At 44.5% G+C, this 27445-nt stretch overlaps 7 protein-coding genes and 3 non-coding genes across 10 annotated transcripts; 2 read left to right on the top strand and 8 right to left on the bottom strand.

Annotated features, from left to right (window-relative positions):
• The first annotated feature begins 112 nt into the window (after positions 1–112).
• ccmFC (cytochrome c biogenesis protein ccmFC) lies at positions 113–2398 on the top strand. Its single transcript has 2 exons — positions 113–892; positions 1850–2398. Coding segments are annotated over exons 1-2 (1329 nt in total).
• Positions 2399–9791: 7393 nt separating this feature from the next.
• On the top strand, positions 9792–11923 carry cox2 (cytochrome c oxidase subunit 2). Its single transcript is given in 2 exon segments — positions 9792–10491; positions 11841–11923. Coding segments are annotated over 2 exon segments (783 nt in total).
• Positions 11924–13171: 1248 nt separating this feature from the next.
• On the bottom strand, positions 13172–13258 carry trnS. Its single transcript has one exon. It is a non-coding gene; the product is annotated as a tRNA-Ser (tRNA).
• Positions 13259–13567: 309 nt separating this feature from the next.
• cob (apocytochrome b) lies at positions 13568–14749 on the bottom strand. Its single transcript has one exon. The coding sequence runs from the start codon at positions 14747–14749 to the stop codon at positions 13568–13570; it is 1182 nt and encodes a 393-aa protein (YP_006665989.1).
• Positions 14750–16257: 1508 nt separating this feature from the next.
• Positions 16258–16560, bottom strand: rps14 (ribosomal protein small subunit 14). Its single transcript has one exon. The coding sequence runs from the start codon at positions 16558–16560 to the stop codon at positions 16258–16260; it is 303 nt and encodes a 100-aa protein (YP_006665988.1).
• A 1-nt stretch (position 16561) lies between these two features.
• rpL5 (ribosomal protein large subunit 5) lies at positions 16562–17119 on the bottom strand. Its single transcript has one exon. The coding sequence runs from the start codon at positions 17117–17119 to the stop codon at positions 16562–16564; it is 558 nt and encodes a 185-aa protein (YP_006665987.1).
• Positions 17120–17243: 124 nt separating this feature from the next.
• On the bottom strand, positions 17244–17783 carry rpL16 (ribosomal protein large subunit 16). Its single transcript has one exon. The coding sequence runs from the start codon at positions 17781–17783 to the stop codon at positions 17244–17246; it is 540 nt and encodes a 179-aa protein (YP_006665986.1).
• rps3 (ribosomal protein small subunit 3) lies at positions 17650–21039 on the bottom strand. The gene is made up of 2 exons: positions 20965–21039; positions 17650–19239 (listed from the first exon to the last, which is right to left on the bottom strand). The coding sequence occupies exons 1-2, from the start codon at positions 21037–21039 to the stop codon at positions 17650–17652; spliced, it is 1665 nt and encodes a 554-aa protein (YP_006665985.1).
• A 162-nt stretch (positions 21040–21201) lies between these two features.
• Positions 21202–21274, bottom strand: trnK. Its single transcript has one exon. It is a non-coding gene; the product is annotated as a tRNA-Lys (tRNA).
• Positions 21275–22674: 1400 nt separating this feature from the next.
• On the bottom strand, positions 22675–22748 carry trnD. The gene has a single exon. It is a non-coding gene; the product is annotated as a tRNA-Asp (tRNA).
• Positions 22749–27445: the final 4697 nt, after the last annotated feature.

Below are 27445 nucleotides of genomic sequence, written 5' to 3'. Positions count from 1 at the left end.
ACTAGTCATTAATGGTCGGCTTCATTGGTATCCTTTCGGTATGCCTTGCGAACATTTTCATTTTTAGCGCCTTCTCTTCTTTAGAGAAGCCAAACTCGAACGGATAGAGCAGATGGTCCAACTACATAACTTTTTCTTTTTTATTCTTTTTATGGTCGTGCCTTGTGGCACGGCAGCACCCGTACTATTGAAATGGTTCGTCAGTAGAGATGTTCCCACGGGTGCCCCTTTTTCCAATGGTACTATAATTCCTATTCCTATCTCTTCATTCCCTCTTTTGGTCTATCTACATTCCAGGAAAATCATACGCTCCATGGACGGAGCAAAAAGTGGAGTCTTGGTCAGAGCAAGTCGCCCTATTCTATTACCAGACATAATTGGGAGAAGCTCATCCAAAACTAGAGCTAGAAAGGCCTTATTTTTTTTCGTTCCCGTTCTTCATTTCCGTCTTCTCGAATCCAAGGGGGACTTCTCATATTTAGAATCTTTCTGCGGTGTGCTCTGTTTACTATTCTTTCGTACTTTCCTCTTTTTAGCACGCGATAGGTCAGCGAAGCGTGAGCGGGCGCGGAGAAGGAAAGGCCAAACACTTCGGCCGAACGGGAATGAGCAACGACGAAATGACAAGATGAGGTGCTCCGGGCACCCCCATTTAGATTTAGAAAGAAGGGTCGAAGGTTTTGGGCCTCTAGCTTTCCCCGTCCCCCCTGAGTTGGGTGGTGCTTGTGTGGGGGGCGTGCCACCAGAAATCGGGCTTGAAGCTCTCGCCTTACCAAGGAGCCGACAGCTGATGGCTATGGCTGTTGGTCACGACTACTACCAAAAGGTTCCAATGAAGATGAATATTTCACATGGAGGAGTGTGCATCTGTATGTTGGGTGTTCTTCTGTCGTGCGACCCGGCGGCTTATGTGCGACCTGTGGCCCACGCCTCCTATTTGTTCAGGGCGGGCGGCGTGAACTCTGATTCGATCCGGGTATTCAATCCCGCCGCTGAGATGCTCAGTTGACTCCTTAACCTTGATAGGAAGATGGCTTATTCAAAAATTCGTGCATAAGGGTAAGGAACTTTGGATGAACTAATGCGAATGGGTATAAGCTTCGCTGCTCGGAAACACCCAGTGCTGACCACACTGAGAGACACGAAAGCGCGGGTAACGCTAGTTGGCGAAGTGGCGTTAAGCATCCCTAGCGGTACGAAAAGAGAGGTCGTGATGATATCATCTACGTCCGTACCGCTCCTCGTGGAGTAGATCCCGCATCCAACCAAGTCTTTGACCAGGGAACGGGATAATTCCCACTACCGCTGGCAGGCCAGCCGGGCCATGAGCGCGGTGGGAACGGGCTTCCCAAAAAGCCAGCCCCGGGCCGGGGTCAGCATAGAATGAAGGGGACGGCCCTAATGTTGTGTTGGCAAAGCCAACTTCTTAGGTTGCGGGCGGAGAAGAGCGGACGTGGGGACTCGGGTCGCGGGGTGCAGCGTAACTAAGAGAGCCATTCCATTTAGGGCGAGACAGAATGGGCGGGCACGAGCGGGCTGGTGTCCGAGTCAATTGGTCAGACGATGACTACTTCACTTATTAGATTAGTATTAGCCGCCTATCCCGGAATGAAATGAGATAAAATAGAAAGAACGCGAAGCGCTAGCGCTATAGGATTGGTTTTTTGCGGGGGATAAGCTCGCTTCTTCACAAGCTTACCCCCGCCCCGACCGGCAGCTGCTGGGTCTCCCCATCTCTCCTAAATTTCCCCCGGTCTTCGGCCCGAGCTGTATGAGGCAGAAACTCGTCCCACGTACGGTTCGGAGGCCGAGCCCCACCCCAGCAGTAATGGTGCGGCTTAGGTCAACTAACACAAAGAAGATACAGTTCACTCAACGATTGCCTTTGGGTTCCGAACTCCATATGGGGAAGGAGCGTTGTTGTTTGCGAGGTCTCGATCATTTACATGGACCCACTTCTCATTCCATTTGTGGGAATTTGATGATCTATAAACCGTCCCTAACGAACGATCGGCTCATGTTTGAGCATGATGAATCACTTCATGCCGACCTCTTGCTAATAAACTTTCCGGCCTCATATAAGAATGGAAAACTTGAGCATTTTCTGCATTGGTGGATGAAGAATCGCAAACATAATAATTTTTGGTTAACCATGTTCCCAGAAAAAAGATACTTTCGAGAAAGGACGAGCACGGCTGAAGTGGCTATACATACAAATCTATTTACGGATCTATATGCTTCGATTGGAACTGGAAGTTCCAGAACAGGAGGTTGGTATACCACCATAATGAAACTGCCTTTTATTTTTTTTATTCGGATAGGATTTATGTTGGCTTCGTTGGGAGGCTCGCCTAGTTTGTTACGTCAGCTCCAAAAGGATAAGTTGCGTTGGAATCGAGAAAGTTCCGTGGAGTTCATAATTGCATAAAAGGAGTCAAAGTAGTGGCTGCGGCGCGTCAAGGCACTTCTTCGGCGGTCTCCGTCTCGCCCGCCTGCCATCAGTAATAGGAAAGCTTTCAATCAATAGAAATCGTATTCGTGAATAAATCCCCTTTGTTTAAATCCAATATTATGCACTTTTTTTCGGTAGCAGGACTCTCTTCTGTCCGTTTGAACTCTTGAGCTGGAGCAGGAGAACGGAATAGGCATCCATTAGCGGAGGAACCCCTTCGCACGACATCTATGAAAGCAGCAGTGGGCGAACCGGCGGTGAACAGGAAGAGGGAGGACCGCCCGATCGCTAGGAAGAAGCAAGCCTATTCCCCGCGCGGATGTCATTGCTCACTAGCTCCTTTCGTCCCTTCCAACGCACCATCAACAAAAAGAAAGAAGAATTCTGAATAAAATGGACTACTAGAGCCGCGGGAGCGAGCCATAAGCGAGCCTTGTCGTAGTATTAGGAGCGATGGAGCTTTCCCAGTGAAAGGAATACGTAGCGAATAAGGGGAAGAATAGAAAAGCACTCTTCGGGGCTCACTATTGCCTCTATTACATAACCTTTCTCGAGGAACGCCTGGTCACTCAACCTATTAGCCTGGCTTAGGTCGAAAGGGCTTCCCTTTTTCCTGCTTGACCTTCGTAGCGCATCAAAGAGACTTCACTAAATCACTTTTTTCTTTCCAAGTAGTCAATTAGACTAGAGCCAACTATTTGATTCGGCTACACTTCTTGACTTCATGAATTTACAGATTGAAAATGAAAAAAGGCAACCATTTAGAGGGGGATTTGCAGGTCTTATTCACCACTTTCAACTGACTCCTTATCCAATCAACAGAAAGCTACTACAGAAGTCTCGGCTTACTATCTTAACCAGCAAGAAAAGGTGAATGGAAAATTGCCTCAGATATCTTTCTTTCAAAGCCGTGCTATCTAGCTCATCTTTATGCAGGAAAGGGATGCGCGTGACTAAGGCTATACGCTGCCCCAATTGCTTCTTCGCTCGTTCTCAAGAATTCGATCTTTTCACATCGCCAAGCTTCTACGGTACCAAAGAAGAAGGAAAACTTTCTGTTGATTCTCTGTTCACATTCTCTTTCAATTCCTCTGCATAATAGACACACATTCCCAGCAGACTATCTAGCTTCTTTGAACAATCTTCTTGCTGTCTCTGAACCTTCTTCTCAGAAAAAGAATGAGACCAAAGAGCCCATCCTTAGTTGTTTTGTTTTCTAAGTTCCGTTTCCTTTTATTAGTCTGAGTTCATCTTTTCCGCTTTCAAGCGTGTACACACACTGAAAAGGGAGAATAATATCCCTTTCATTAAATAGGTAGCTCACTGGAGCAAGCAACGAAGTGCCATAGGGTTCAGGATAAACTTATACTGAAGTAGGTACAATCTCTTTGTGGATCAATCTATAGAGTTCATAGAGAAGTAAAAAACCTGAGATTAGAGTTGGAGAAAACCGCATAGAATACGAAAAGCAAAGGCGAAGGTGACTTTACATCTCAGTCGAAAGCGGTGAATCCGGATCCATTTCATAAGTGGACTGGGGAATCTCAATCTCAAAGGTCTTCGCTCGGTTCCATAGTTCAATCTAAAACCTGTGAGGCTGGAAACTTCTACAACAATATTACATATTCCCATCACCAGTAAACGATACAGTAAACCTTTAAATAGGTTCACTCTCGTCCATGCTCAAGGGGTTCCTCCAGCCGTCCTTCTGAAAGGTCCTCTTCTACGGCTCAAGGTTCAAGCTAAATAAATAAAGTTCCTTTTCTCACTTAAGCGGATACTCCAAGTCAAATCAATGCTTTAAGGAAAGACTTCCCAGCGCAGTCAAGCAAGATAGGATTCTCAACAGGATAAGTTCCATGGACAAGGCGAGCTAGCAGCGGTGCTTTCCTTCCGTGCCGTAGGTCAATGAAATGATCTTTTTCAGCACGAGAAGTCTCATTAACTAGTTGATGAGGAGAAGTCTCAAATGCTCTCATTTGAGGAGAAGGAGAGAGTTACAGGATCCGAAGGAGATGGAAGAACCTGGCCAAAGTAAGTGTTGTGTTCAACCGTTAGTAAGTAATATGGGTTGGCTGGTTGGAAGGACAGCTTCAGTATCTTACGGCCTGACATTACATATGCTGTGAATCGTTTAAGTCAATTTGTTGCTGTTCCTCGAGTTCCACATATGCAGGCTGCCACTCTAATTCTCCATTACCTCAAGAATTCTCCTGGACAAGGTCTGATGTATTATGCAGATTCAGAGATTCAACTTAAAAGCTTTGCAGACTCTGATTGGTTTGGATACCCTGATACCCAGACGATCGATCACCGGTTTTGCTGTGTTCTTGGGTCAAAATCTGATCTCCTGGAAGTCAAAAAGTAGTATGTATGAGTTGAAGTGAAGGGCGAGGTTCAAACGAGGAAAGGCTTACGGTGGATACCAAGGCACCCAGAGACGAGGAAGAGCGTAGTAAGCGACGAAAATGCTTCGGGGAGTTGAAAATAAGCGTAGATCCGGAGATTCCGGAATAGGTTAACCTTTTGAACTGCTGCTGAATCCATGGGCAGGCAAGAGACAACCTGGCGAACTGAAACATCTTACTAGCCAGAGGAAAAGAAAGCAAAGGTTGAATCTAGTTCTCGGAGTTGCGTCTGCTCTATCATATCTGCATTCAGAATGTGAGAGAGAAAGAATTCATAGGGACGTTAGTTAAGACTTGAAATATAATGCTTGATGCAGAATTCAATGCCAAGCTAGGAGATTTAGGCAGAAGTCTATGAACATAGTTCTATAACCAGGGAAGCTACAATACCAGCTGGGAAAATGGGAGATCTTGCTCCTTAATATGTTTATTATGGTGTTCCATCACAGAAATGTTTACAGCTTCGGTCTAGTGGTGCTAGAGGTAGCTACAGGGAAAAGGCCTGTCGATGATGCTGGTACGGTGCTTGTTGATTGGTATGGAGCTACTGGGAGAAAGGGAAACTGATTGAGGCAGTTGATCCAAAGTTGAAAGGGACGTTTAGTTTCATTTAATGCAGTGGAGATGCAGAGAATGCTTATGGTGGGACTTTACTGTGTTCACACAAATCATATAATGAGAAGAGGCGTTCCTCGAGGCGTTCCTCGAGAGGGAACCTCTTCTTAGGCTTGCTCTCATATTCTCCATGGTTGTGGGGGTTGCTTCTTTATTCTTTCTTGGGTGGTCTTTCTCAACGTTATTCGTCATGGCTGATTCTAACTCAAATAAATCCGCCTCCAACACTTCATCTGATCAGGTCAGTATGCAGATTACCTCTGTAAAGTTGAATGGTCATAACTACTTGTTATGGGCACAAGCCATTAAAGTAGCTCTCGGAGCTAGAAAATCAAATGGAAGTTTCTCTTGAAAGATCCTCCTTCCATATCTGATAGGCATTGTGCAAAGGAAGATTTTTGATGTCTGGTTCTATCTGTCTGTGCTTGGTCTGGACCCTTAGTTCTTGCAGGTGTAAGCGTGCTCCCCATGTAGTTTTCTTCGTTCCCGTGTATCAGGTGCGAGTGTAACGAGTTTGTTTGAAATAAGTCCAATGAGATGATACGAAAACAAAGAGTGAAAAGCTGGCTTAGAAGAAAGTATAGTGGGGGCATGGTTTAGAAGGTAGGTTACCTGCTCGTAAGAGGCAGTCTAACTTAGTTAGAGGAAAAGCTTGCTCATCAGAAGGATAAGCAAGGTTTGATGAATTCTCCTAGAAGGAAGATCAAAAGTCAAGGTCTTCAATAGTAGTATAGTAGGGAACATATCACAACCAGCAAGCGTATTCACGTCAACATTTTAGCAATCGAAGTCGGAGTGAGCCGATTCAATGTCTACAGGGCGTCTGTGTAACACATATCAAAGCGTCTGTTGCCAAGCCTAATATCTGATATCTGTGTTAGGAGGAACGGAGTTGGCTTCTCCCGTTGGTCAAGCGCCTTGCCCCTAACAGCTGATTCACTAGCTAGTCCTCCAACTACTCTTACTGGAACAGAAAAGACTAGCACTGGATACGTGAACATTTCTAAGAGCTGGTACGTGAACTGCGGGTACGCTTAGAGCTTCTCTTCCCCCAGGACTGGATACTCTCACGCCGCTTACTCAAGCACTAGCAGCTTATTTGTCGACTTCTCTTCTTTGCTTTCTTACACTCTGATTTGCAGCGAATCAAGCGTCTCCCCAGTGAGTTTTCTTTCCCGCTTTCTTTCTCTGTATTATAGAATAGAAATCAATTCCTCCCTTACAGGAAGTTTGTTCGATAGGACAAGTACACCCGAAGGAAGAGGGTTCTACGCTACTTTTACGATCTTTCCTTTCAGTCGAGTAACTAAAGTCCTGTAAGGGGAAACCTATTCCCAAGCTAACCAAACCAGGGAAGCTAGCTCATGGGATTGGTTGGCTAACAACAGGCGTTCCTCGGAGTGAATAGATGGGGGGATAAAAGAGAGGATCAGGGAGTCATCGGATCGGAGGGTTTCCCACCAAGGAATTCATTTCACGATTCGTATGTCGATCACTGTCTTCGATGATAAAGGGCCATGTGATAAGCTAAGAACCAGGAGCTGCGCCCTTGCTATTGAATCTGCTCTCACTGTTCTCGAAGAAGTTGCTATTGAATCAATCAGCTGTGAACGAGTCGGATGTTGCAAGAAGAAGGGCTTTGGTTCTATCTGTAGAAAAAAAGAACCTATTCACCAACAACCTCTGATGAGAATATAAGAAGTTGCAAAGATCGCTTGCTACATTAGATAGGATACAAAAGATAGGATAGAAAGCAATTCCATTACAAAATCCGGTGCTAGAAAGATAGGTTGAACTCGGCAAGGCAAGAACACAACACTTTTGATTTTCTCACAAGAAGAAGCTGCTAAGATAGGTTGTTCAAGGTGAACCAAAGATAGAAGGTTAGCGGCATTGCACACTAGCCCAAACTGATTGAGATAGAACCTCTTCTTCAAGAAGATAGGTGGAATCAAAGAATTCCGACAACGAATCTCCCGAGGACTCAAGACCGATCCTTTTTCGGTGGATCTGTCCTTGCCTCTTTCGTAGTAGATAGAGCCATGTAAGTTGGTTGTTCTCAAGACAGAAGTCTATTCCGGTTTGGTTTGGAAGGAATGAAAAAGAAAGTGGTTGTAGCTCACTTCAAACAGTAGGGTTGGATCGGAGGAAGAGAGGTCTGACAGAGAAGAGGTCTCCAGAGCCTGGGCATAGGTGATATGTAATAGTTTACACCAAGCCAGGTTTATTGCAACTGAAGTGAAGCAGTTAAGTACCTGGGAGTTGGAACTGTTAGAGTTATACCCGCTTGATATTATTGGGAAAAGCAGAATCAAATGTATCTATTAATTAGGCCTGTCAAGCTAACCAGAATATCAAATATAGTACCAGACCAGTGGGAACATCAGCACCCTTAACTTAAGAGAAACTGAAGCAGCTTAGAGTTCCAATCATAGTTCTCCATTTGACGTGACGCGAATAATAAGCGTGTAATCATTGTCAAAAGCTAATACCTGTTGTGGGATATGCCCTGTAGGCAGGAGTAGGAAGGTCAGCTAGGAAATCAACAGATAACAACAACAACGGAGGGAATGGGTTCCTCCGGCATCTAGGTAGAACCTTCCAGAAAACCGGGAAAGTAGGGCATCATATAGTAAAGCAGGACTAAAGAAAGGATCTTTGACTGTCCTAGAGAGCTGAAATCGATCGTACATTTCACCAACTTCCATTTCAATAGCTGCCAGAGAAAAGTAAAGTGAGAATATAGGTATTGCATTGGTTTGGGAAAGCCCTTCCTAGGGACCGGGGAAGCTTCATGGCATTTATCCTACTCTGTTGCCGGGGAGGATAGCTCCTTCATTGACGAAAGGTGCTTCAGTGACCAATGTTGGTGCCATTTCTTCTCTTGGAGGAATGGTAGTTTTGTAGTGTGCTTTTAAACTCCAAAGCTCACACGGTGTGCCTTCCCATATATGCTGTCTTCACAGAAATAAAGAGATGACACCTTCTTACCATCAATGTACCCTTTTTTCACCAGCAGTTCTAGCCCTTTTTGACTCATGTGGCCTAACCTGCTGTGCCACAGTGAAGTTTCATCCTTCTTGTCCTCAGTTATGAGAGCTTCTGTCTCAACAACTTTGCCTTGTAGGAAGTATAGACTGTCGTACTGTTTTCCTCTTAGAACAACTCTGCAACCCTTTAGCACTTTCAAGATTCAATTTTCACCTCTATATGCACAACCCTGTGAATCCAGTGTTCCTAGTGAGATAAGGTTTCTCTTTAAATCTGGTACATACCTCACTTGTGTCAGAATCACCACTGTTCCATCCTCATTTAGGATCTTTATACTTCCTATTCCTTTCACTGATGATGTTGTGTCATTTCCCATCTTGATTATCCCTGTGATCTCTTCATTCAATTCATCAAACCACTCTTTCTTGGGTGTCATGTGGTAAGAACAACCTGTGTCCATGATCCACTCTTGTTCAACCAGATCAGTAATATTCAAGGCTTCAGCTGCATATAGGACATCCACACGCTTGACCTCTGTTCCTTTTACCATAGCAGACTCTCCTCTTACTGTGTTCTGGTCTTTTGTCTTATCATGATAAGCCTTTCTACTGGGACAATTCTTCTTAAAATGTCCTTCTTCCCCGCATGAACAGCATCCCTTCTTTCCCTTTGACTTTGATCTATTTCTGTTCTTGTTTTTGTTTGAACCTTGATCTCGGCATATGAGATTGATTTCATCGAAGTTGAGTAAGAGTCACTCCGTACCTTGGCGAGCTACACACAAATCTTTCTTTTCATTTTATATAGATGCAAAAGTTAGCAATCCAATTTTCCTTCGTAAGAGCACATCAGAAATCCAAAACTTTCTCTTTATATAGCGAGGATTTGATGAAACCCTATTTTAGCTCTACGGAGCACATCAGGAATCCAAAACTTTCTCTTTATATAGATGGAAAAGTAAGAAAAAAGGAAAAAAGAGAAGAGTTTGAAACAAAACTAAGGGAAGTAGCTACGATCGCTCGCAGGCCGTTGCTCGCTCCCTCCAAGTGTTGAACAGAGATAGCTACGATAGAACACAGCTAACAACCCATGACAGAATAATATGTATATAAGAAGAAGGCTGCTTAGAGGAGTGATCTGTTCATCTAACTCAAAATATTGTAAGAAGAAGAAGAATCTTACGCCCAAAATTCCCATCTCTTTTTTCTTGGTTGGACCAACCGGCACCAGTCATTTCCGTCTTCCTTAATTGGGAGAGTCAGAATCAGTCTCTCTTTGTTTGGGGGGGGAGCGGAGCAGTCAATGAAGGAACCTTTGCTTTGAAAACGATTGTTCTAAAATGGTTATTCCTCACAATTTCTCCTTGTGATGCAGCGGAACCATGGCAATTAGGATCTCAAGACGCAGCTACACCTATAATGCAAGGAATAATAGACTTACATCACGATATCTTTTTCTTCCTCATTCTGATTTTGGTTTTCGTATTATGGATCTTGGTTCGCGCTTTATGGCATTTCCACTATAAAGAAAATGCAATCCCGCAAAGGATTGTTCATGGAACTACTATCGAGATTCTTCGGACCATCTTTCCTAGTCTCATCTCGATGTTCATTGCTATACCATCATTTGCTCTCTTATACTCAATGGACGAGGTAGTAGTAGATCCAGCCATTACTATCAAAGCTATTGGACATCAATGGTATCGGACTTATGAGTATTCTGACTATAACAGTTCCGATGAGCAGTCACTCACTTTTGACAGTTATATGATTCCAGAAGAAGATCTAGAATTGGGTCAATCACGTTTATTAGAAGTGGACAATAGAGTGGTTGTACCAGCCAAAACTCATCTACGTATTATTGTAACATCTGCTGATGTACCTCATAGTTGGGCTGTACCTTCCTCAGGTGTCAAATGTGATGCTGTACCTGGTCGTTTAAATCAAATCTCTATTTTGGTACAACGAGAAGGAGTTTACTATGGTCAGTGCAGTGAGATTTGTGGAACTAATCATGCCTTTACGCGTGCGCCCGGAAACATAGGCCGACTGTTGAGCCCACTCTGGCTCAGCCGCACCACCCGGGGGTGCGAGCCACCCGAGAAGCAAGCTATTACAGCGAGCGGCTGGAGCTGTAGGGAGCCGAGGAGCAAGGCAGTAGATAAGATAGAAGAAGGGGCCAGGCACCCGGTGGAGCAGAGGGGACGGTTAGGATAACGAACTTGAAACGCGGAGCCCGAGCGGCTGGCGAGCGAGTGGTTAGTGGCCAATAGCGCCCTAGTTGATGGCATTCCTTTCTGCGGCTGGCACTCGAGGAACCACAGGGCACTCCATACAGAGCAAGCAAGTCTTAGGGATGAGACGCCCGCGCAAGGACCTCAATTCTCATTAGGAGGTCGAACCAAGGACCTATGGAAGTCGGGGCTACCCCGTCCCCATGGGCAACGCAATAGTGTCCTGAGGGAGGAGTTTAGAGGCCTTATAGTAGCATGGACTTCTTTATCTTTCTAGGTCATGCGAAGGGGGCCAGTCCAAGATCGTACTGTTCCTCTACAAAGATAATAGACGCTCTCAACGGCTAGGCGCCACTCTCTTTCTGAGTTATTCCAGCTTCTTCATGATTTCGTGCCGCGGTGAACAAACAAAAAAAGAGGGCCGTCTCAGCGGAAGGAGAAGGACCTGCAACGGCAGAGACTACTGACCCTCTTCTTGTTCTTAGCCGTCTATTACGAGTCCGGGAAGCCTGGAATCATAAATATGAGGGATCCAGAAGGGTGGGCAGGGCGTTAGCAAGGTTTTTTATCCCCTCTTCCCGGTCAAGATAGATGGGAAAGGAGTCCTATCAAGTAAAGGCCATAACCAGCCTCTTTTTTTATGTACACCTTTCTTTGTTTCAGGCTCTTCAAGACCTTCCTCCTGCTAATCCGGCTATTTCCGAACCTGTCTTTCCCACCCTTCTCAATTCTTGCGATTCCTAGCCAGCCCCCTTAGCTTATTTTGCTTTATAAAACCACTTTTCCCTTTTTTCAGCTTGCTGCTCGCTTTCTCGCTTCCGAGAGGTGCTTTAGCAACTCGACTGAAAGGAGAGGGCCGAAGGCGCCTGACTTACGGTTTCAAAGCCTGGCGCGAAGCGAAGGGATTGGATTTCACCTATGATCAGATTAGTGGGCAACCATTGTTGACTTTTTTCGTGGTGTTGTTGACGTTGTTGAAAGCTAATTTCGAAGTAGGCCTTGCTTTTCTCCGCTGGGAGCAGCTCACACTATGGTGGAGGAGGTGCCGTGAAGATCTAGGAGTGTGAGCAGTACGAGCTGAAAGGCTCCCATACTGTTTGGAGGGCAGGGGGCATAGATGCCAAAGAAAGCTGACCCCTATCTATCGTCGTAGAAGCTGTTCCTAGGAAAGATTATGGTTCTCGGGTATCCAATCAATTAATCCCCCAAACCGGGGAAGCTTAAGCGGAAATTGAAGAGTAAGGTGAGGGAGGGGGAAGAGCTATCAAACTTTAGAGGCTTAACTCGCTCGCTCTAACGCTCGTTTAGTAGACAGCTCGTCAGTCAAGTACATAACGAGCCTTGTCTACGAAGCTCCGCTCCCTCGTCTTGCTTGCTTCTGGCGAAGCTTCTAGCACTAGAAAAAAATAGGCTTGTATGGCAGGAATACCACTTTTGAGGCCGATCACCACTACATAGGAGCGATAGCGAAGCCAAGCCGTATAAAGGCGAGCAGCCCTTCTAGCAATAGCAAACGGCCTACTTATAGCCTTTTCCCCTTTATTCGGGGACTTCAACGGGTCTTCCAAGCTCATAAACTGGAAATTCTTCACGTTTTCTTCAGACAGTGGGAATGAATTCTATTACTTGATTGACATTGACAGATATGTGTACCACACCGAACAAGCAATATGCCGATATGCTTGATGTACCAGCCAAGCCAGCTCGACCATATACAGTATAAGGGATTCGCCTTTGCCTCAGACAGAAGAAGAACAGAAGTACTACCGGGAAGGGAAGCCTGACATGGGTAGATATTTATTTGAACAAAGGAACTCAAACCGGTACCAGAAAGCAAAGAAGAGATGGAATTCCTGATTGAACATATGACCGACCTACAAGAAGACGAAAATCAAATTCCTAATTCCATTCTCTGAACTAAAGGGATGTCTCTAAGCAGCCAAGGCCAAGAGCAAGCAGGAGTGGTCCTATCCGCCCATTCATTTTTAAGTGACTTATAAGACGTGAGAGATACTCTAAAGTCATAACGGGGAAGGCCAGAGACTTCGTTCAAATGGGGGGAGGTTTTCTCTTCAATAAAATGAAAGGCAGGTATTTTTATACGAAAATTGAGAATTCAATAAGAAATGTTCACTTGAGATTAGGTTCGCGAAGAAGAAGATCACAAATGAGATCTTGAGCTTGAAGCTTACTCTCCAGAATCGAAAGATCTCTTATCCCCGAGGCGAGGATGGCTTCATAAACCTTTTTTTGCCGAAGGAAAGATAGATAAGGGGTTTCATCCATATTTTTTCTCCCATTTACGTATCACGTTCAGAGATTTTCATTCGTTGTCCGCTCTTTCCGTTTTTTTTTCGTACAAAACAAAAGTAATTAGAAAAAAAGAATCTCAAAAAAAGGTCTGACTCTTAGAGGTCTCGATTTGTATTTTATACATGGCGGTCGGTAACGTTGGTGAATTAGGTAAAGGTACGGAAAGAGAGGGATTCGAACCCCCGGTAAACAAAAGCCTACATAGCAGTTCCAATGCTACGCCTTAAACCACTCGGCCATCTCTCCTACATTATGACCCAGAAACCTCGAGTGAATAGCGAGTCATTTATATTCTTGCAGTAAAGGTAGTTCTATATTTTTTTCTTTCTTTATCAGAGGGGGCCCCTTAGGCCTTGGGGGGCGGGGCCTCTTTTTTGATTTTTTAATAAAAAAGGGGGAGAGGGACCCTTTTTTCTTTTTGAAGTACAGCCCTACCCTATAGTGGAGTTATCTTTTCTCTATCTAAGCTATATCAACATAGCAAACTAGAAAACTTATCCGCTTGTCAATTCTTGGTGTAATATGTAAATGATTGGTGTCAAAATTTTTCACTGATCAGGTGTGATCAGTCTCATCCGTGTAAGAATTAGGAATTCCTCTTCCAACTCGTCCCAGAATGGGCGTTATGGCAAAGAACAAGAAGAAAACCAAAGGAGAAATTTGTCCAATAGTAACAAATGGTGCTTCCACAGGTTGACATCCGATCCAACCTAGTAGTAAGCAATCCGCCAAAAGCAACCAAAACATTCCTTGGTGAATCGGTCGAAAACTTGAACTACGCACATACATACTTTTAAAAAAAGGTAAAGCCAAGAGACATATAAAAACTGGTGCTATTGCGGCTACACCTCCCGCTTTGTCAGGTATACTACGAAGAATGGCATGGATCGGTAGGAAATACCATTCCGGCACAATATGAGGCGGGGTGGACATCGGATTAGCAGGTATATAATTGTCGGGATGTCCCAAAACATTAGGAGCATAAAAAATCCAAATAGAAAAAAAGATAGCAAAAGCTACCCAACCAACTAGATCCTTGACATAAAAATAAGGGTAAAAAGCTATTTTATCCATCTCAGAATGTACACCCAATGGATTATTTGATCCATATTGATGCAATGCGGCCAGATGAAGAAGACTGGCGCCTACTAAAATAAAGGGGAGTAAATGATGAAGACTAAAAAAACGATTTAAGGTGGCATTGTCCACGGAGAAACCACCCCAAAGCCAAGTCACTATGGTATCTCCTACTACAGGTATGGCGCTAGCTAAGCTTGTAATTACTGTAGCTCCCCAAAAGCTCATCTGACCCCAAGGTAGTACATATCCTATAAAAGCTGTCACAATCATTAATAGGAAGATTACAACTCCAAGACACCAAACAAATTCCCTAGGACTGCTATAACTCGCATGATATAGACCACGAAAAATATGAAGGTAAACCACAATAAGAAACATACTTGCCCCATTAGCATGCATATAACGGAGCAACCAGCCCCCTTCAACATCTCTCATAATGTGTTCTACGCTGTTGAAAGCTAAATCCACATGAGGTGTGTAATGCATAGCTAAAAAAACGCCAGTCACTATCTGAATGACTAAACAAATACCAGCTAACGGACCGAACCCCCACCAATAACTAAGATTGCTCGGGGTTGGATAATCTACTAAATGCTGATTAAGTGTGGAGGATATAGGTTGTTTAAGAAGAGAGAATCGTTGGTTCCTTATAGTCATTTCTCTTTCCTATCGTGACAACTCTTGTTCACCCACTTTTTTTGCGTTCTAGGGCCTTAAAATATCCTAAAATATATATATATTGATATTTGAGCCTTTCTTTGACTTTTGAAAGCGTTCCTCGGGGGCGAATTAAGCGTCGACGTTTTTAGAATTCTTTCTCCTACACACCTTTGCCCTCTTTCACCGAAGAGGAAAGAAGAATCTTTCAAGCGGGCAGAGACCTAAATTTCTTAGATTCATTCCTAAGCTTGCTTTGTCGCAGCAAGATGGATTGGATGATCAGTCCGAGAGTGCTGTAGAGAAGAGAAAGCGGTCAAAACTTCTCTGATTCGGTCACCGAGCAGTCGGACAACCCTTCAGTAACCCAGGATGACCCCGAGAGAAGATCTCGTCCACCAAGCGGGACAGCGGAGTGCGATCCTTAAGCAATTGGAGGTTCTCGCTCATCTCTTGGGATCCATATCATCTGAATACTTTTCCTGTTACATTAGCATAGCTAAATTTGAATAGGATGACTCAGCGTCAGGAAAAGTAAGGCCCCCCTTTGCCTTGATTTCATTTGGCTTCGCTGCGCTCTGAATCCAATCAATAAGCTTATTGATTGGATTCATCCTATTTCATTTGGGCGAGAGGTCCGAAGGAACAAAGAAGCTCGACTGTAAGGAGAGGTGCTTTAGCAACTCGACTGAAAAGGCGTTCCTCGAGAGTGAAACGAGAGGGAGGCTGGGCTTATCCATGGGACTTGCCTTGGCGGTTAGACTTTATTTTAACACATCCTCGAATTCGTCTCGTCGGTTGGTTGATTCTCGAAATAACCTCTTGAGAAAAAAAAAGGTCCATCAGGTTTTGCCCTGCCATCTCCGGCGAGGCCCCATATCCGTGAGACTGGATCACTGTAATTCACGGAAGTCCATTTGGACCTCTCCTTTTAGTCGAGTCACTCCGTGCCTCTCGGGAGTAGGGCTTTGTTCTGGGGGGGGCCGACTTGCGCTGCTTTATAAGGGAGAGAATTTCATAAAGTAACTCTCTCTATCTATCCTTAGAAGTAGGGCGATAGAAAGTCAATATGAGATTTGCGTTGGTTTTTCCAACGAAACAAAGCATTATCATTCGGAAGGCTCAGTCCCAACTCGGACTTCCATGATGGGTTCATCCCTCCGCACTACGGCGCTCCAATGAACAAGAGTTCTCCGCCTTAGTATATTTAGAAGAGTAGTCGGGAGTTACATTCGTAACTTAATGTTATGTTCACGCATTATATCTTTCTTTCCAAGAGTACTACCTGTACGTAGTCTATGTCTGGGGAGCATACTTGACAGGAAATAGACACAAGCGGTAGAGAGGTCCCCCACTTCGATTCCCGCCCCGTTCGCATCTCCGATCCAAGATAAGGGATTACTCTGTTAGGTCTTTTCGGTCCGGAGCCGGCTGGTAATGGACTTACTTACCTTGCTTGTGGACCAGCTGCGGAGCTAACCTTTCTTTGTTCTATTGGTTTGGTGGTGCTACCAAGACGATTTCTTTATGCCCATCAAAGAACCTCGAGATGCTAATCCACGAAAAACGATACGATAAATTCGAAAGAACTCAGATACAGAACGAGGGCGACCCGTGGAAATACATCGGTTTCTTACTCGTGCAAAGGAACTATTTCTTGGCAACTTGGACAACTTATAACGATGTTTGTCCCGCATATCACTAGGAAGATCGGGATCTTTACAAAAGGCTTTATAAAGCTTTCGTCTCAATTCAAATTTAGCCGCGAGCAATCTACGTTTGTGATCTCTACTATTTTGCTTCTCCGACATCTTACTGAGTTTCCCCCTCATCTTTTTGCAAAAAGCCGCTCCACGGTGGTAAAGTCTCATCTTGTGTGTTGGCCGAAGTGACAATAGTCACATTGAACCCTCTAATATGTTCGAAGATCTCGAAATGATCTTCCAGTTCCGGGGAGAATTCGCAAAACTCCGTTTCCATCGAGAATTGAATGGAGTTTTTCCGTATTTCGACCGGAAAATCTAACAGAGACATTACTGTCGAGATTCTGACCGAAAAATTAGACATTCCATGCCCTCGGAGAGTGCTTTGTCGTGCTAGGTCACTTACATATCCTTTGTCTTTATTTGACCCCAAGAATGGATTAGATCGAAAGGACTTTCCTGTCGAACCCCTTTGTGTCTGTATGAATTTCTGACCGCGCGGAATCTCCATAGCCAATTTTCCATTTTTTATTATGAAATTATAGGGTGCCTTTGGTACTACTCTTATTTCACACGATCCAGGAACTTCCATAACGTTGGCGTGATTCGGTTTGAGCAACGGATCTTGACGTGATACATCTTCGTAATGAAAATTGAGTGGAAACATGAGTTGGCTTTTACAGTATCTATAGAATAAGCTGACTCCTCCTACTCCTCCTTTCCGAAAAGATCATCCTTGGTCCTTTTGACAGAAGATTCTCGGCCCGCTTTCTCCCCCTTAACCAATTACGTTACGACCACTGAACAAACTTGGTTGACGAACATAGTTTATGAGCCGCTAATGTAGCGGCTTGTCGAGCATTTGCCAAACTCACACCATCCATTTCAAATGGGATTTGTCCCGTGGACACACGAGCAATCCAACCCGTAGGATTTCCTTTTCCTCTTCCCATTCTTACTTCTGTAGGTTTCCCGGTAATAGGGAGATCCGCGAAAACTCTTACCCATATCTTACCATTTCTTCGGAATTGTCCGCTCATAGCACGATGGAAGTGTCCGATTATAGCCCGACGCGCTGCTTCAATGGCTCGATATGAAAGACGACCAGCTTTACAACTTTTAGTGCCATATCTTCCAAAACCCAGTTTTGTACCATCCGGTTTGCAACCCCTACTACATCTGCCTTTACGATATTTACTATATTTCGTACGTTTCGGATATAGCACGTCCCCCTTTTTTTTGACTATATGAAATCCACACTTTGACACCTGAGATTCCGTAACGAGTAGATACTTCCGCAGGAGCATAATCGATTTTCTGGTTAAATACATTACGAGAAGTTTTTCTATGCTTATAGCATTTAGTTTGAGCTTTTTCTGCTGCGTCTTTTAATCGACCGGAAAAACATATACGGATTCCCTCCACCCTTTTTGGAATCTCCTTCACTATTTTAGCAAAAATGGAATGAAATGATCTTCTTTTGTTCTTCAGTTGAAAAGAGATGTCTTGAGCAATCAGAGAAGCGCTTTGATAAACAGATTTGATTTTGACTGACTCAATTAAGGTCTTAGTGTTTGTTCTATTAGACAAGAAAGATCGCATTTTTTTGACTTCGTAAAAATAAGAGTTGTACCTATACGGAATTCCTCTCTTTCTCAGTATGATTTCTATCATCATATCTATTACCTTTATCAATTCTTCTATCCCACCTAGGTTTTTGAATTTCTCTATCAATTCCATTACCTTATCCTTACCCAAAAGGTTCCAACATTTGACCCTTAATTGATTGAGTAGTTGTTCCCGGGCATCAAGGTTATTATACACCCCAACCCCATCTCTTAGAAAGAAAAAGGTAGCACCGAAGAATGGAAAGAGCGAGATGGTGGTTTTAGTTGTTCCCGCGAAGCGAAGATCATTCGCCAAGCGAATGAAGTGGGTCAACCTATTTTTGGCTTCGGCCAAACACTTTTTCTCGCTGGTCGAGCTTTCTACAAAAAAAGCGATACGAGAACGTATTCTCTTCTGTAAGCTTCTTCCCTGTGCATTCGCTCTCCCCATCGTAGATGGTTCAGCCGCGCCCGGTGCCACGAAATGATTGAGAACTACGACGGGGTCGAAATTCATTTGGTTCTTTGTATTAAAAAAGTATTGCATGACCAAAAAATTCAAGGAGGGGCGCACTGCAGGGAGGGTCCGTAGATAACTCGTCGGGCCGTCGGAGCGGGACTTCTTTGGGAAAAAGAACTTGAATAACTTCGTTTTTCTGAAGGAGTCGTCATTTTCTATCAGGAACGCTATGTCATTTACAACCCCGGCGTATTTCGGATGCTTGAAGGCCCCGCTGATCCGAAGTGATTTAGAAAGATTCTTCTTTATCGATGGTGATCGGTCATGGTATCCATAGCGTTGTTTTTTTTTCGGCCACCCCCGGATTTCGTTTTGCTTCTTTCGGTCGTCGAGCCTGATCGACTCGACTCTTTTCCTTGCCCCCCGGCCTCTCACTTCGTTTCGTTCTTCTTCTGTATCGTCGCGAAGACACCCGATCGGCCCGGCTTTCCCGAATGTCGTCCACCACCGGCCCTTCTCCTTTCCGGGTCTAGTTTTTTCACGTCGTTTCAGTCGTCGTGGTCGACGGGGAAGAAAGAAATGAATGAATGTTCTTTTAGGAAAATGTAGAAGAATACACCTACCGAGACGAAAGCCAAAGGTGAGTCTCGTAGGTGGACGTATCGAACCGAAATAAGATCTCAGATTGACATCTTGATACACAAATTTACCATAATAATAAATAGAGTCAATAGTGACCCCACCGTAGAAAGAGCCGCTTCTTTTTTGCTTGATAGGGGGGCTTCCATTCACCAACAAAGACTAAAAGTGCTCTCCGAACCGTGCTGGATAGTCACCCATCACACGGCTCTCAAACCCAACCTGTGGTGGATCCCGGGAGACAAAGTCAAAGCGCTTGATCCTTTGCCCCATACTTTGAGATGCTCCTCCCCGCGCAGCGACGCTGCTCGTGAGAGGCTTAGCTTTAAGCTGCTATTGTTCGGTTCGGATAAGTCAAGTCCCTTTGATCGGTTCGCTCAGGTGGTCTTATCTTCCCTAACGTTCAGAGTCGTTTTGGTTTGAGAAAGGAGCACCGGCCGAGCGCCCTGAATGAATAAGAAATGGACAGGAGAGAGAATCAATGATTCTTATTCAACCGAGTTGAAGCTAGCAACATGTTGATTACACACCGGAGGTTAGTAAGAACTGAGGGGTTCTTCCTCCTAACCTAAGTAGGCTACCCGCGCTGCGAAGCAACTGGTACTTGATTGGGGCGGGGGGGCGGTTTGGTTTCGTGCAAGGCCCTCGCAACAGGAAGAGGCAGTTGTCATTTGAAAGGAAAATCCCTTTGTTGTGTATAGGGTTCTAAACCAGCGCACCCTAATGAAATTAACAAACAAGCCCTTTCTATCTTATTAGTTAAGCCTAAACTTATTCAAAACGAAAGTGCTAACGCGTCTTTATAATATTCAAAAACCTTTCGCCTTTATTGATATAAAACAAGCTTACTTACCGGCAACAAGCACCTTTTTTTTTCAAAGTCAAGTTTCTCGCTTGTTTCTTTAGAAAGATTGCAGCCTTCGCGAAACAACTTATCCTTTTCTACGAATCTTCCCTTTATTGAGCAAAATTCTATCTATATTTCTTCCCGGGATATTTTCTATAATTTCAATTCTATCATTTGTTTGACAGCTTAAACTAGGCTTCATTTTAGATAGGTTTTCGGTCTTAATCAAAATCGGTCAGGGGTGCGTCGGAACGGTCGGTGGCCGCTTAGTCTCATCCGAGAGTCTAATCTCTTTGTACTGCTTTTTTTTTCAAAGAAAAAAGAAGGAAGGGGTCGATTTATAGGCTCCTTCCCTTCCACTGCATAGCTGCGCTAACAGGTACTATGAGCCCTCTGTCCCACACATCTAACCAGCTCGCGTGGTTTCACCGGTTCCACCGAAAACTCTCATTTGTTAAAACGGAGCATAGTGCGCTTTAGGCGCCGAGCGAGAAACCTCTCTTCTTTCGTTTCGGTTTATTCACTATCTGAAACTTAGCACTTGTTTGATTTTGATTATTGGGCGGCGGCGTTCTTTTTTGAAGTCTATCCGAACCGAATTAGCACTTCTCAGATCAGACTAGGCCTCCCCCGCAGAGCTGGGCGCCGGGGACCTGGATGCGCTAGCGATCGGCGCATAGGGGGGGGTTGGGTTGCCTGGGTTTCTCGGCCTGGTATCCTACACCTCGCGTTAATGATATCTACATTCAACTGTGCCCCGGAGACACGGTCGAAGCACGCCCATCCAGTGTGCTTCTTTCACGACATGCTCTGGTTCCGGGTGTTTTCCAGTGGTCTTCTAGCGTTAGAAGAAGTCGTGTCCGTCCCGGACATCTGCAACGTCCTCCCACGCTTTTTTTTGAAAATATAGGATAAACTGAAGGAAAAGACTTACCCATTCGGTGACTTTCGCGGTCGCCCTCACTGAACCGACTTGAATCTGAACTACGATTTTTTCCAAGTCTTACCGAAATCGGATTTCCTTTTCGTGCCATATTTTTTGACTTTATGGATTTCTGTCCCTTTTTTCTTCCCGGTCCAATATTTGTTCTCGAAAGTCTGAGTTTCCGTGTACTCTCCAAATTTATGACCAACCTTCCCCTCAGTGATCTTAGAACGCTACTACGCATCTTGACTATATAGTGGTAAGGTAGGTTTGGGTATAGCAGGACTTGAACCTGCGACCATTAGGTTAAAAGCCCAATGCTCTACCAACTGAGCTATACACCCAAATAAAGATGTAGTAGTCAATTAAGATTGGTGCGGAAAAGAGAAGAGGTCTCAACGAGCCTTCAGCATCTGAAACGGGAGCTTTAACCTGCATATCATACGGGAGTCTTAGTGGAGAGCGTTCTCTGGTTCTCATCCCTAGTCAAATTTGAAGTGACGGAGGAACCCCTATTCGATAAAGAAGGGAACGGTGCAAATAAAGCTATTTCGAGTCCTCTATCAACAACCAACCAAACCACCCGCTTGTCGGGCTTAAAGCGGAACTGAGCTTCTCACTAACAAAATCAATCGTAAGCTTCATGTCCGAGACTCGGAAAGAGTGGCGTTAAAGAGGGCGTCAGAGCCTCTCGAAGTCTCCGATCTCACAGATGGTTAGGCTGCAATTCCTTCGCTTGTGAAGAAGCTTGGCTAGTTCTCCTTACTCGGACATTCTATTCATTCGACCACCGCCCCCTCCTTACGAATGGTTACGGGACTAGAGCGAGTCTCTTTTTATTTGCAAGAATAGGTCTGAGCCTGATGACATTCCTGCTTTCCTTGCCATGTCCAACTAAAGTGAAAGTGAATCAACTGCAAGGAGGAATCGACCTTTTTCTACTATTCATTTGCGCCGGAAACCCCTTCATCATTTGCCCTGAACTGGTGAAAGGAATAGGAGGACTTTTCCCTCGGTGGAAGTAGGGATTTAAGCACAGTTGTGATTCCGCTTTCATGTCTTGGATTGAGCTTTCTCACTCCGAGGAACGCCTCTTCCTTGTCGGCGTCCTTTGTTCGCTACTGCTTTAAAGAATGGGATGAGGCTACCTGATCGTCGAGTCGACTTCCATCAATCAATTGGATTGGATCTTATTATCCATGGTCATAAATCTGATTCTTCACCCAGTGGGAACACAGTCTTCATGGTGGTACCAGTGCGTATATATGTAGATGGGGCCTTCGGCTCCCACCCTCGATTTTCCATCCAATCTTCCTATCTTCTTTTCCTTGCTTTGGAAGCATTCGATCTCTGCTTCGCCCTCGTCAGAGAAAGGGGGCGGGAAGCCTGCGTGCGATTCCTGGGTTGGATATCCCTGGCTCTCTTCTCTCTGAGTCCCCGCTAGCTTTCAAGCGTTCATTCAATCTCCCTCCCAACGCAAGGAAACCGATCGATGCACTTGGCTTTAGGTTTCGATCGATAATAATTTATATTATATATAAAACGCTTCTCGCTGGAGACTCGGGTAGGGCGCTTGCTCTCCTCTTGGCAGCCTTCTTCAAGTAGGCTTCTTTCTTCGCTAACGCTTAGGAATTCCTAGAGACTGAGAAACTAAGTTGAATTCTATTTCTAGCTTTTTTTTTTTTATAGCTATATATTTCGTAACTGATGAGAGATTAATTGATCGATACATCAGATCCTAGGTCGGGAATGACGGGGCTCGAACCCGCAGCTTCCGCCTTGACAGGGCGGTGCTCTGACCGATTGAACTACAATCCCGGCTATACTGAACACTAACATGATATACTGAACACTAACATACTCGAGCACTCGTTGCGAGAGGAACCCCAGTGACTCGACTGAAAAGGAGAGGTTGTGAAACAAACTCGACTGAAAGGCGTTCATCGGCTTTCACCCTTCCATTGCACTTTCATGAGTCAACCATCACTCATACGAAATTGAGATTGCCGAGTCAACCTTCTTCTCATACGAAATTGAGATTGCCGAGTCAACCTTCTTCTTTCAGGCTTTGAATGGTCTCCTGATGGAAAAGAAAAGGTCTTGTTGGTTTCAATTGTTTATTGAAGTAATCCTTGCATTCAGCTGCTGATTGATTCCAGTCAGTGCTTCAGATTGTCTTGGGGCACTGTCAATATACTGACTTACAGGTAAAGTCTCCGTTTCCTTATCTAACTCCTCTTGAAATCTCTTGTTTTCAACAAGGAAAATTCCATTTTCTGCTTGAAGCAGTGGCTAACTCATACAAGACTTCTGCCCGAACGTACTTTTCGTTTTCAAATCCAAGAAGGGACAAGAATGGAATGATTTTCCTTTTGTCAATATCTCGTCCGATACTGGTCCTATCGGCCTCTTTGAGATTCAAATCGCCTTGACTTCTGCCAATAAGAAAAGCAAATCAAAGCTATGGTTGAGAGTTCCAAGTTCTTTCCAGATTAGATTCTAGCTAGGATTTGTTGGCTCAATCAGTCGTAGAATTCCTTCTCCCCCCGGCATCTACTCCTAAGATCTCTGACCTGATCGATGTCTCAGGAATTAGTCCCGGATCATATTCCAGTGCGTCCACAGAAGAGGAAATCGCAATGCATCTTGCTCAGCAGGCTTAGCTTGGAGTGGGACAGGGGTTCCTCACTCCGTGCCTCTCACATTGGGAACTTCGCTCCTTCCTAAAACACTGGAGACTGAGGCGCATTCGCAACAATACATCTATGACTAGAGAATTAGGTATAGGAAGAATAGATCTAGCAATACAATCACCAAACTATTAACACTTCCAATACCCATACCATCAACTCAAAGGTTGTCACCACGGAGCATAACTGCAACTAAAACTATTACCAGAAAGACAACTATACTATACTGGCATGCCACCTATACGGGCACGCGTACTCTTTCCAAAGCTAAAAGCACCTCCTACACTTGAGAACTACTACGCATTGGAAACGAAGCAGATAGTCACCATTACCATAAGACCAGCGACCAACTAATGGTTCTTTTCTTACTTAAGACTCAGAAAAAGAAGAAGCCAACCCAGATCCTTATTCGCGGTAGCAGCTACTTCTTCTGCTTCTTCGGTTTTTCCGCCTAATTAGCTACGATCAATGAAAATCTCTACAGAGAAGAAAGCTGTGCCCATATCTATAAGCGGGACCAGAGCTTCCACTGTATGGGTCATAGTTCTGCAGTACGCTCCTGCACGCCGATTCCCCAGAGTTGTATAGCTATAGAACTCAAATCCTGCTTTGAAGGTTCCCCTTCGAGCATGGGTATCATCATGTGGTGAAGAGACTTCTATTGATAGATTATATAGATTATCCGAGGAGCCCTTACTTAACTTCGCCCTTATCCCCTATCGTATCGTGGTGTCCCCACCAGGCCGCCTCTCTCTTTGGTTTCGCCATTGGCTCTCCTTTCGTCCCCCCGAGCGCCTTGTTGAATTGAATGAATAAAGAGTTCACTAAGGATCTTCGCCCCTGAACGTAGCTAGTAGCTTTAGAAGTTAGATCTAGAGGTTGGAGTTGGAGTCGAGCTAGGATGAAACTTTTTCCACTGGGACCCATCTGGCTATCCAACTGGAATCGGACCTATCAGAGTAGTCTATCCCATTTTTGAAAAGAATTCCTTTCATTTCTTTTCAGCAGGAGCGCAGCGCTTTGGTGTACACCTGTCCCTTTTCCTTTTCTTTTCAGCCTGCCTGGAGGAACCCCTTTCACTCTCTCAGATGTGTTATACGTAGATTGATGAGGTGGGTTGGTCCTATTAAGTCTACTACTGTTGTGTTCCGATCCTTTCTGTGAGAACTTGTGACCGCAGTTTTCATCGACTTTCTCTCTACCTTCTTGATCTTTGCACCACAAGTTCGCAGACAAGCCGCATTGTGAACTCACTCTTGCGAGTAATGCTAGAATTATTATTATATAAGATCATACTTGGTCGGGAATCTTTTGTTATTTTTTTACATTACTAGGAAAACGGACTAGCTCAATGGATAATCCGATTCAATCCAACCTTCCAGCTTTCTATCTCACTCTCGCAGAAGGTCATGGGCGATACCGCACTGCAAACTTTCTATATCTCTGTCTCCGGCTAGTTAGAATTATCTCTTTCATCCGACGTAAAAATAAGCTAACTCACTCTTTTCTTTCTCGAAAATCGGATGGAATTGCTTCGCACTACTAGTCGTCTATAATTCAAAAGGTCTCCGTCTTCCTGTACATCTCACTATACCTGTAGGAAGCCAATGGGAATGGGTTCTAACCTAAGAAGAGTGGTGCCATTACTAGAAGAGGGATTGATCGTCTGTCCTGCTTGCCTCTGTTATCTACACGATAAAATGTACTAGTTATAAAGGACGAAAGGGCTTTCACTACCTCTCACTACTATTTCTCTTACCCGGAAAAGGCCTCCCATCTAGTTCTTTCATACCCATTAAAAGCCGGTGCTCAAAGGAGAAGGAAGACTGGGGCTGCTGCAAGTTGATAGATTCCCCACCCCAGATCTTTCTTCCCAATCAAGCGCACCTGGGAAGAAAGGGAAACTGATTGAGGCAGTTGTGAGAGATGATAAGGAAGAGGAGCAAGTTGTTGTGAGGAAGGATAAAGGGAAGGAAGCAAGTAGTAGTGGATAAGCCATCATTAGAGACCATAAGAGAAGAGCCGGAGAAGGGAGAGATGGCTATGTCTATCCCATCCCTCACCCCGCAGCTCAAACTCCGCATCCTGCCAGATCCAGCTACGGACTTACTAGAGCTACTACGCATCCTAGAATTGGGGGAAGGAAAAAACAAACCTAAAAGAGGGCATAAAAGACTGTCTGAATCTTCCTAAAGTCAAAGTAGCAGAAGACATGAAAGTCACTAAAGAGCGCTTTCAAACAAAGTCACTAAAGAGCGCTTTCAAACTATGAAATGTGGGCATAGAAAGTTTTCGGGTACCACAGTGAGACAGTGATCCCTACGCCCTGAAAAAACTGCCCGAGGACCCACCTATGCTACTACCAAGCCCACTGCTGCCAAGCAAGGGATGGCAATAACTAAAACTTCGATACCTAAATTGATTCACCCAAAGACTTAAGACCGAACCAATCTCATTCTTTTCTTCATTACTGCAACGCGCCAACCGAAGCAGAAAGCTACCGCTCCTACTTAATGCTTTATCTATGATTTACTTGAAATTCAAAAGATCTCAGTGATTTATTACATCGCTTGCTATGCGACTATAATTAGTTGATAGCGGAACTCAGCTGGGACAGCAGATATGAAAAAGAAAGAAGCGACGTACTCCTACCTAAACTTCTCTTGCTTTTAGGATCGGACCATAAAGAAGCATCAGATTCCAGTCTCGTAGTCAATGAACTATCTAATCTAAGCGTAAGTCAATGAACTATCTAAGCGTATTAAGAAGAAAGAGCCTTTTGCTCACCTCGGTTTTCTACCTTCTTCTTTTCCCACTCTGAAGCAGACGAAGCGAGCTGGAACGTACAAGGAAAGAGAAGCGAGATGGTACCCTCCTATTGAATCTACTTATGGATCAAAGTCAGATGCGGTTGATGGCTGGTCGAGCATCAAGAGGTCCATTAGCGGATGGAAAGAATGCTTAGCGACACAGCAGATACTAATGAGAAGGCATTGAAGGAAGTTCGTTTTTTTAGGCTTTCAGGGTTTAGTTAAGACTTTGCCGTCTTTTCCTCTCGCTTCGTAAAAAGTCTGTAATACTAAGATTAATGAGATTTTCCGTTTCCCAGTCGACTATGTGAACAGCACAAAGCAAAGTTTGACCCTTTAGTGTCCAATGATATCAATGCTTTCTGTTTCAAACAGGAGGGAAGCTTTATGGTTTCGTAGCTTCTACTTTTTCTTCTACTTTAGGGTTTGATAGAATCGTCCGCTATTACAGACTTTGATTATCTGTGGGGCAGTGCGTTAGACGAAGGAAGTAGCATCTAATCTAAGGAAGATGAAGACCGGATATTCAAAGGAATATTTGACAAAGCAGAAGCATTACAAGCATACATAAAATAGGAAGCCTACACACACCGTAGACCAGCCACACACCATTAAAAAGGAAACTAAGAACATAGTACATAAACCAAAGACATAGAGCAAGCATACAAGACTTTGGGTCGACGGACTCCTTATTTTCCATTTTAGCGATATAGGAAGTTGGCGGACTCTTCTATTCTAGTCTCCCCGGCGACCGTGGGTGACAGCCTGTATTATTAGGCCTTCCTGCTCCTTCAGGAGAAAAGAAATCCTGTGTTTCAGACCGCGAATGCGGTCCCGTAAAAGTTGCATCCTTCTGCCCACGACCTCCGGATCGAGAGCAGGCGGATGCTCCCAGAACAGACCAAGCATTTGCTCACATTGGAGCTTTTCGTTTTCCACGGTTTGTATTTCTTGTTGAATGCTCGCCAGTCTGTTCGCGATATCCATGTCTACTCACTTTCTTGCCGACTTCTAA

The sequence above is a fragment of the mitochondrial genome of Raphanus sativus, assembly GCF_000801105.2.
Source record: "Raphanus sativus mitochondrion, complete genome".
NCBI classification, from domain to species: Eukaryota; Viridiplantae; Streptophyta; class Magnoliopsida; order Brassicales; family Brassicaceae; genus Raphanus; species Raphanus sativus.
Note: the sequence above shows the minus strand (reverse complement) of the source record. Positions and strands in the feature narration are given on the sequence as shown.